The sequence below is a fragment of the Carya illinoinensis genome, chromosome 6 (genome assembly GCF_018687715.1).
Source record: "Carya illinoinensis cultivar Pawnee chromosome 6, C.illinoinensisPawnee_v1, whole genome shotgun sequence".
Taxonomy (NCBI): Eukaryota; Viridiplantae; Streptophyta; class Magnoliopsida; order Fagales; family Juglandaceae; genus Carya; species Carya illinoinensis.
The window spans coordinates 31,909,295-31,919,775 of record NC_056757.1 but is presented as its reverse complement, the minus strand read 5'-3'; the positions used below and the strand labels follow the sequence as shown (position 1 = coordinate 31,919,775).

Here is a 10,481-nt window from a genome sequence, read left to right as displayed (position 1 = left end):
ATGAACCTTTTGTTTATATTTAACTTCAACATCAATTAGTTCTACATTGGGATTATCAAAAGATAAAGCTTTATCTGTACGCATCAAAAGCAAGAAATTTACCCTATTTTTGTTTTATTATATATATAAATTTTTGGTCTACGTACGAGGTGTCACGGACAGCTTGTTTCCAACATAATGTCACGTTGCTTAGATGATAAAACAAGCAGATCCGGACAAGTTGTTTGGTCACAGTTGTTAGTCATGAGAGCGACTTTAATTATATATAAGTTTATATATAAATTTATATTATTGATCATAACCAACCTGCTTAACCCATGCATTGGAACGTACGTCGTACGTACGTAGTCACTACGTCTGCGTCTGCGTCTGCATCTGCATCTGCATCATGTGCTGTCATGCAGTAGCACTTACCTGCGAGTCTCCTGTGTTGTCGTGGAAAATCATCATGTGCTGTCATGCAGTGGCACTTACCTGCGAGTCTCCTATGTTGTCGTGACATTTTCCATTAATTGTCTTTTTTTTTTTAAAAAAAAAAAAAAGAAAGAAAAAACACAAGTTTTAAAAAATTATGCGTACCCCAATATATATATATATATACACGAAAATAAATATGCATCGAATTGGAGCTTAGGTGAGTGGATGGACGATATATTAACCACTCTTAACAACCATGCACACTCTTTTTCATAAAAGGATTTTAGGTAGTGGTTCAGTTATTTGAGCGTGATGGGTCTAGATCATCAAAACTCTCCACGTACGTACGACATGAAATTAAGGGCCATGCATACCAACCGAATCAACTTTCTGCTCGATCCTCCTTCAATTATGCACTTGGCTTATTTCCCATCGTGTGGCGGCTACCTCCCAGTCCCGATCTTGTTTGCTTGCTCTACATGATTATTAATTGGCTTATCCTGCATGAAATCAAGGATGTTTATATACATGATATCATGTATTTATATATATTTGCTTCCTCGAGAAGGCAAGCCTAACCAATACTCAAGTGTGCATTCTAGAGTCACTTTGACATCAAAGCGAGCCATCATTCAGTCAGATGATATTATATTATATTATATATATATATATATATATTTCATAATTCTAAATTTTTCCAGTGAGATTGCATGCATGCTGCCTGCTCATGTGTTGTGTGCAATTGATGTTGTATAGGCACGAGTTGTTTAGGGAGTTAGGTCATGAGTGATCGATATCAATCAATTAATTGATATCTCAACCACTAATTAATTACTTCATGTTCGATCATCTAGTACATTTGTTTTCTAAGCAGGTTTTCATTAATTAATAATATATAATAAAATAAATATATCGTTTGAAGAAATAAAATAACTATATATGTTCATCTACTACATAATTTAATTATAAAACAAGAGATGATTAAGAAATAAATATTGAGTGGTTCGAGAGCAATAGCACTAAGTAGTAAGTACGCACGTTTAGTTTGGAGACTAATAACATATATTATTTGTAAGGATAATTCGATATTATTTAATATGATTGATCTATATAAGATGAGACATACTTTGATATAAAAAGAGATGTTACGAGAAAAAAAAAAAAAAAAACTTACAAACTGATACAGTACTTGGATATAATACATTACGTTAGATTGTAAAACAATTACCAAAAGTTAATTGTTCACAGTTAAAAAAAAATACACATGCTAAGATAGATAATTTCGTGGCTATTGAGAACAAGTCAAACAGAAAATTATTCTATTTCTCAATCTTTTTGGCTTTTCAATATATATATTTTGTGCTCCTTAATTTCTTAATTACCAATACCTTTTGCATTGTTATTATTAGTACCATAATACATGAAATATCAACATCTTGTACTTAATTAGGAAAACATTTTCCTTTTCCTTTTTATATTGAAGGTGTGCTCTGGTTTCTCAATATTAGGTATTTTCATTTTAAAAGATTCTTCTCTAGTATATATTATTCTTAATTATAGACAATAATATGATCGGGTAAATTTCTCCAAAATTAACTAATATATAGCAATAGTGCAGATAACTCCAAGAACTCGAAAGGCTAATCTTAAAATACATAAAGTAAAGCTCTATAGACCACTTGCCATAAACTAATCCATTGTCGACTTTGCTTACATGTGAGCACAAAATGATTTTCAATGATTTTCAAAACCCATAAAATCCAATACTGCTAATTTAAATAACTCAAAGAATCCAAAAGGCTAATCTTTAAATACACAAAGTAAAGCTTTAGTGGTGGATGAGATGAAAGTTAAAAATTAAAAATTGAATAAAATATTATTTTTTAATATTTTTATTTTGAGATTTAAAAAAATTAAATTATTTATTATATTTTATGTAAATATTTAAAAAAATTATAATAATTAAATAAGATAAATTTAGATCAACTCTAAATTCAAAAGAAGACTAAAGGTAACTTGACATAACTAGTCATTTATATTTATAACAAAAGAATAAAAAAAATAAAAATTTTTTGTATTTATAAATGTGAGCAGAAAATGAACTTTAAAATCCTATAAGATCCATCATCTTCATTTTTCGAGAAAAAATTTTGTTTACGGTCCATCCATAGAAAAAATTTTGAGTAGAAAGGAGTTTTTATTTTATTTTAATTTTGTTTTTACTGAAAAATTGGAATGGAAAGGTGACACTGACAGATGCTGGTGGGGCATCAGTCAGCAAGGTTGAGATTTGTGGCCTGGGATTGGTAATTGAGGTAAAATAAAACATATAGCTGGCAAGCGTTGGCTCCTTAGGCCAGCTTCTTCCCTACTCCTCTCTCTCTCTCCCTCTCTCTCTCTCTACGAGTGTGTATGCCTTGGGTTTGGGGGCAACGTAATGTCAATCTGAAACCTGGGTGTTATAGCTGCTGATAGTTAAAAACAAGAGCAAGAAAATAAGGAAAAAAAATGAGTGCTTCAAGGTTCATAAAGTGTGTCACAGTCGGTGATGGTGCCGTTGGGAAGACTTGCATGCTCATCTCCTACACAAGCAACACTTTCCCTACGGTCGGTGTCTTTTCTACTTGGTCCCCGCGAAAATATTGATGGAAAACTTGAAAACATAATGTTTACTTCTTTTTCTCTGTTTTGCTCCTTTGAGTTGGTTTTTTCTTGGGTTTTGGTGGGTCAATGTGATTTGGCACTACATTCTTGTCTTAAAATGCTTGCTTCACTTGATTATTCATCTTTTTTAAACGAGAAAGATTTCAACTTCGATGGTACTTTCTTGCTTTGAATGATGATTGAGGGCTTTGCTGGGTCTGTCAATTTCTTTCTCGTTTATAATTTGGTTTTCTGTAAAGGGCCTTCAACGTTCTTTCTGAACTGAATGGAATGGAAGGTAGTTTGTTTTATGGGGTCCAGTTTCTTGATACTCTATCTGATCCCTGAGAGTTGAGAGAAGATAAGGGGAAGAAAGGATTGCGAAACTCTGATGTCTGTGTATTTCATTGAATTGGATTCTCTGATGCTATCTTTTCGTTTTTGTCTTGCAATTAAAGGCTTTCATAGTACACCGTTTTTTAAGCGAGACGCTTCAGTATATGAAAGTCTGAACTTAATACCGAACAAACAGAGTTTAGGACTAGAACTTTGGGAATGCATTAATCCCCTTCGTTTGTTCTCTAGAAATTCGAGGACTAGAAAAGAGAGTGCAAATCTTGAATCACATATTTTCGGACAACTTGGAATATTTGATGCCTTTTTCTTAATCTTTTCTGTTACTGTTCTAATTGCCTAGAACAGGGCTTCGTCTCTTATCATATGGCAATTTGATCATTCTTTCTTGAAGAAAGAGTCTCCACTTTCATTGGGTGGGTTTTACTTTTACGGAGAATATTTTCTTATGGATCTGTTCTTTTGATCCCTTGATTGGTTTCTCAATCTAGACTAAATGAAAAGGCTCACCTTAACCAAGCCAGGTGGTTGCAGGATTGGTGAATTTAGAATTTCTAGATTTTTTTTTAGAGTTTCTAGATTCATCGCTTGTAGCTTTCCTCAAGAACTTTCTTATATTCAGTTTGAATTGACACTCAACGCTCAAGTGGTAAAGGCCTTGATCTCGGTGGTATGCTCCCTCCAAGTCTAATATTCGAACCATCTTAAATGCAAACAATTCCTATGGGTCATCGGACTAGGAAATTTTTCCTTTGAATTACCTGAGGTTCACTTGTGGGAAACTCCCTGCCAAGGGCAGGATTAATCAGGATGTTCTTTATTTAAAAAAAAAAAAAAAAAAAGTGAATTGACATTTGCTTATCCAAAATTTGAGTAGTACTTATTTTATTTTTTATTTTTAAAAAAAGTTTGAAACGATTTGGTCATTTTATGATGGATCTCTGGTTATACCCTTTTTATAACCTTATTCTCTTGATAAATGGGAATGCCTCGTTTTCTTATATAAGTAATAAATAGGAATGCCTCTGGGTGGGGCTGATAGTAACTTTCTGTGCTTATTTACGTTATGTTGGAGAACAGGATTATGTGCCGACTGTCTTTGACAATTTCAGCGCAAATGTAGTTGTGGATGGGACCACTATAAATTTAGGTCTGTGGGATACTGCTGGTAAGTTCAAGACCTGTAGTTTTTTCTTCTGTAAACTTTGAGGGGGTTTCTTATCATGAGTCTGATGTTTTAGGTTTATGGAACAGGCCAGGAGGATTATAATAGGCTGAGGCCTTTGAGCTATCGTGGGGCAGATGTCTTCCTACTTGCATTCTCTCTCATAAGCAAAGCTAGCTATGAAAATGTTGCAAAGAAAGTAAGGGGTTGTTTGGAAATAATTTTCATCACATCCCCATCTTATCTCATTAGTGATTTCCTTCCCAAACATCACTCAAACACAAATACTTTTAAAACTAATCATTGCAACTTTTTCAAACTAATCATTACAATTTTCCAAACAAAATATAAAAAATGATTGAATTTTTTCAAATCTCAAAATAAAAATGATATTAAAATATTATATTCTAACAATATTTTAATTATATAATATTTTTTATTCAACTTTTTCTTTCTCATTTCTCAAAACCCAATAAATACTTAATTCAAACTATCTCACTACTATTCACAAACCATCTTATTACTATTCACAAATTTTTCATCTCATCTCGTTCCCAAGCATCCCCTAAATGTTGTTTACTACGTGGATACTTTTTTCCCCTCTATTTCTAAAGACTACTGATAAATTCTTTGTTCTTTTCTTACTTTTCAGTGGATTCCTGAATTGAGGCATTATGCACCTGGTGTTCCAATTGTACTTGTTGGAACAAAACTTGGTTAGATTCTTACGCTCACATTTTTTGTTTGTTTTACTTTGATGTTCTTGTTTCTAGATGTTGCTTATAATGTATGAAGTTGGTATTTCTTCTCAATTATCCCTCTCTTTTTGCTGTATATGAAAGACTGTTGCTCCAAATGCTCATTTATTTACATCTTTATGTTGGGGATTCAATCCTGTTGCTTCCATTCAGGATTGAGATTCCCTTCTCACATAATATACCAAATTTTAGTTTTAGTCCCAATTTTTTAGTATCTAATGATTTAAGGAATTTCCAAGTACTATTCCCCCCCTCCCCCCCCTCTCTCTATATTCGTGTTTTTAGTATCTAATGATTTAAGGAATTTCCAACTACTACTCATATAAAAACTACTTCTACATTGCCTCCCCTGTAACATTCCAATGAAAAACTCAAACCACATAGCCTATACTCCAAAATGACCAGTCAATAATACAATTGGAGCCCCATTAGAACTATATAAAGAGCAAGAAATTATCCTTTTAAAGTAATATGGGATCCCATACACCACCTACCCTCACTTATCATTTGGGATATCACAGTCTCTCCCCTTAAATTCCTGACATTCTTGTAAGGCCCATCCGTTGTAGGTGGCACAGCTCAAGTCACACATTTTTGTTTGGGATAGGTTCTGATATCATTTGTAACGCCTCAATGGAAAGCCCAAAACTACATGGCCTATACTCTAAAAAGACTAGTCAATGATGCAATTTAAGCCCCATTGGAACCTTATAAAAAATAAGAACGTCTCCTTCCCAAGTAATGTAGGATCACATACACCACCTTCACTTATCATATGGGGTATCCAACAACACCCCCAAACCCCCCCCCCCCCCCCCCCCCCCCCCCCCCCCCCCCAAAAACCCCCCCCCCCAAAAAAAAAAAAAAAAAAAAAGCCTTTTTCGTATTCAAGTATCACTGTTGATCTGCATTTTTTGCATGCCATGTATGTCTCTGTGGCACCATTTTGGTGATTGCTAGTTGTGCTTTAGAATATATTTACCAAAGTTCAGATATATGCTGCCTCATTCTTCATATCTTGCTGCCATTAAGTAGGTTTTAATGAGCCTGATAAGTATGACTGGAGGAAAAACAAACAACACAAAAAACTTGGAAACGGTTTCGACAAAGAAACTTCAGCATATTTATCCAAGTTTAGCTCAACCAAAAATGCTTCTAGAACATTTATGTTTAAAGTTTTCCCCCGTTGAACACCAATTTGATGCCTATCAGTATTGTTTCATCATGAATTTTGATAAGAAACTCATATCTATGTTATAATTACCTTGGAAACTATCATCATCGTGCAATTAGAATATATGGTTTGTGAGTTTTTCGTAGTTCATCTTTTATTTTGGTGAAGCTTTGGCATGACCAGTTGATTACATAATATGGATACTTTACTCTCTGGTCTCCAAAGAAGGAAAAAGAATACCAGAAGAAAGTGAATTTGGGCACAAAATTTTCGTAACTAAACTTGCTTTTTGTAGATCTTCGTGATGATAAGCAGTTCCTTATAGAACACCCTGGTGCAGTACCCATAACCACAGCCCAGGTATATGCTTCTATTTTCTGTGTTTGTTTCTCCTATTTTTGAGCAACCATTTACCATATATCTTTCTCAGTTTGTTGTTTGTTTGGTGTTATGACCAAATTCAATGTGGTCTAAAGGTCTCATTTTCTTTTCTTTTCTTTTTAAACTTTTGAAGGGGGAGGAACTGCGAAAGCTGATTGGGGCTCCACTTTATGTTGAATGCAGTTCAAAAACACAGCAGGCAAGTAATTTTATTTTTGTCCTTTGAAATATATTTGGGGAAGCATGGTGTGGCCTCATTTCTTACAGGATTTGTGTTATGGTAAAAATAGAATGTCAAAGCTGTTTTTGATGCGGCCATAAAGGTGGTTCTTCAGCCACCGAAGCAGAAGAAGAAAAAGAAGAGAAGTGTACATAAGGCCTGCTCCATATTGTGATTGGGAAATTCGATAAAAAATATATATATATATTGTGATTGGGAAATAAATCGTTCCCTCGAAGATGTTATCACCAATCAGCCATGCATGCCTTCAGTCTCCCACAGTCTGTCTCTAACACTTCGAAACCTGGAGGAAGAAACAATCTGCGCTGTAGTATCAACTGATAGAAGTAGGACCTTTTTTCGAAGCATCAAGTTGCCTTTGTCATTTTATTGGCTGTGTGCTGATTTTTATATCAACGATTCACACTGCTTGGTATATCGCACAGCTTTACTGTTTCAGGCTAGATTTAGCTTATGCATTAACTCTAAAACCCAACTGTTTCCTCGTGTAGACATGCTAATGTTCATGTTTTGAGTATATTTTAAGCTCTACGTGTATTGATTTTCATCGAAATATATATTAATAACCATCCTTGGATTTAAACTCATGGATTGAAGTTCTTGGATCAAGTAATGTATCAAGGCTTTCTGATACATTAAATAAAATACGAATAAGTCAGCAAGCACTGTCCAGTTTCTTCTTCCTCAGCCTTTCTCCTTCATTTGCTTGGAGATTTTGCTGAAGCATGACAGTACAAGACGCAACTTGCTTGTCAAAAAGTTACCATGAAAAAATAACAATACGAAATTTTCATTCTGGACAGAATATTGCCTCCGTTTTCCTTTCGATGGATTTTGAAATTATTTGTGGTGTACAGCCCCCAGCTTCTCAACGTGCCAACTCTTTGAGCTAAGCACGAATATATTTTTGGGACGCGGATTGCATCCACTGCCTACCAATAGTAGTAATTCTCGAGAAATCTGATGGGGATGTGAGTACCCAAAGACCTTTCACCAAAAATTTAGTCATCCAATAAGAAGTCTTGCCTTTACCATTAGAATCCACGATTTGTTTATTTGTGAAAAAAATTATCTTCTTTCCAACACCATCACTTTCGGCACTTGTTTTGGCATCAGTTTCTGTCGACTGATTCCATCTCTTATTCATCTCATGAACAGTTGGGGAGAAAGTAAGATCTCTAAGTTATGCTTGACAGCAGTAGTTAAAAGAGAGAAGGATCTTTGATAGCCTCCTGGCTGGTCTCTTATTACGCGAAGAAATTCAGAGTATGATAGGAAAAGAAAAATCAACATAGCAAGTATCTCTCATAGTTCTTTCCTTGCAACTTGATAATGGAATTTATACTGTGCCCACTTTCAGCCGTCCAAAAGGAGTTCTGGACCTCTTCATTTCCAGCTCTCCTCCAATACCTCTATTAAAGACACCACCACCTGGCACCTTCCCTTCAGCAGTGTGCCCATAGCTTGTTTTCATTCTTTTGCAGACCCAATTTCGCTCTTCAATTCCTCAATACCCAGCTTGAGAAATTATAATTCTGAACTTTCTTTAATGGCATCAAAGAGAATATTGAAGGAGCTCAAGGATTTGCAGAGAGATCCACCAACTTCATGCAGTGCAGGTTAGCGGAAATAGAGAAAATGGAAATGAGATTTAATAAGGACTAGTTTTTTCTTGAATTAAAAAGAAATTACATGATTGCTGGTGGTGCGTTTTCAGGTCCTGTGGCTGAGGATATGTTCCATTGGCAAGCAACCATAATTGGTCCAAATGACAGTCCGTATGCTGGCGGTGTTTTTCTTGTGACAATCCATTTCCCACCTGATTATCCTTTCAAACCCCCAAAGGTATAGTGTTTAGTTCAATATTAGTCTCTACCATTGATTACAATCTTTTAAATCTTAAATCTGACTTTAAAAGAAAAAGAACAAGAAAAAACGTTTGATGTTCTGTTGCGTAAAATTGCTTACAGGTCGCCTTCAGGACCAAGGTCTTCCATCCAAACATAAACAGTAATGGAAATATATGCTTGGACATACTCAAGGAACAATGGAGCCCTGCACTCACAATCTCCAAGGTGATATATTAGAAGGCTCATATCATAGTAATTACTCTCTTTAATTGTTTATAGATGCTTGATCTAGTACTTAACACTGGCGCTTTCAATCACAACATTGTCTCTCTTTTTTTCAATTTTGATAGGAAAGCTATCAATTTATGTCTTTTACTGTATCCAAATGATCAATTTTTGATCCCTCACTCTGTCCTTTTTTATTTAAAATTTTCTTGAACCATTGACACTTAAAATTATATATATATTGGAGTGATTCTTGCAGGTTTTGCTCTCCATATGTTCACTGCTTACTGACCCAAACCCTGATGATCCACTTGTTCCTGAGATTGCCCACATGTGCAAGAATGATAAATTGAAATATGAGTCATCTGCTCGGAGCTGGACACAAAAGTATGCCATGGGATAGACCTTGATGTCTATTACAACTTATAAAACCTTCGATCCATTCTTGCAGCTCTTTAAACCTTCCCTTCTATCTGTCATATTGCCTTGGTGAGGTATAGGAATAACCCAACCCAGCCTTTGATTTTGTAATTTTTGATTTTGTAATTTGATTATCTTTTTACCATGAATAAATGGGTAGGCAACCCACCCTTGAGCTTATCTCCCAATCTTCATGATAATTCTTATTTTGCTTGATGGAAACTACAAAGTTGGACAACTCATTCGTAAGTTCTGCACTTATTCTACCAAATGCAGAGGAATCTGTGTTTCAAGGTTAATCCTTCTTAGGACTCCTGATAACTGTCTCATTTCACCTTTTATTATCTAATATATTTCTAAACAGGCTAGTTTTCAACAAGACTAATACAAACAAGTCCTAACACTCTGCGCATAACATTAGCGTAACGCCATTGGCGTGACAAACAGTGCAGAACTTTGACATCATGATTGTCACATTAATGGTATTAGGCAGATGAGATGTCTTCTAGCTCACTCAAGTGATGGCGTTCCACTCCAAGTAAAGCCAAGCCACGAAGAATATTTCAGTGGGACTGCCAGTACCATAATTTTTGATCATTTATGCACGCAACAACGCACTCTGCCGCAATTACTGCAGTTAATTATGATTAATACATGTAGCATTGAAAATTTGATATATTTAATAAGAAATTTAACCTCTTTTCATTATTATTTCTTTAAATAATTCTATTCTATATTTTCTTTATATATATAAATATATAAGAAAATAATTCCAAATACAGCACGCACTCAGATGGGATTTGTGTTTAAAGTTGCACGCAAGCAGATTTCAAATTCAGAAGGCAAGCAAAAG

At 34.8% G+C, this 10,481-nt stretch overlaps 2 protein-coding genes across 2 annotated transcripts; both read left to right on the top strand.

The window, feature by feature from the left end:
- The first annotated feature begins 2,755 nt into the window (after positions 1–2,755).
- LOC122313098 (rac-like GTP-binding protein RAC1) lies at positions 2,756–7,720 on the top strand. Its single transcript, XM_043127830.1, has 7 exons — positions 2,756–3,024; positions 4,495–4,582; positions 4,669–4,778; positions 5,232–5,295; positions 6,807–6,871; positions 7,026–7,091; positions 7,183–7,720. Exons 1-7 carry the CDS (start codon positions 2,926–2,928, stop codon positions 7,285–7,287), a joined length of 597 nt encoding a protein of 198 aa, XP_042983764.1. The 5' UTR covers positions 2,756–2,925; the 3' UTR covers positions 7,288–7,720.
- Positions 7,721–8,136: 416 nt separating this feature from the next.
- LOC122313099 (ubiquitin-conjugating enzyme E2 10-like) lies at positions 8,137–9,808 on the top strand. Its single transcript, XM_043127831.1, has 4 exons — positions 8,137–8,752; positions 8,851–8,978; positions 9,104–9,208; positions 9,468–9,808. The coding sequence occupies exons 1-4, from the start codon at positions 8,683–8,685 to the stop codon at positions 9,609–9,611; spliced, it is 447 nt and encodes a 148-aa protein (XP_042983765.1). The 5' UTR covers positions 8,137–8,682; the 3' UTR covers positions 9,612–9,808.
- Positions 9,809–10,481: the final 673 nt, after the last annotated feature.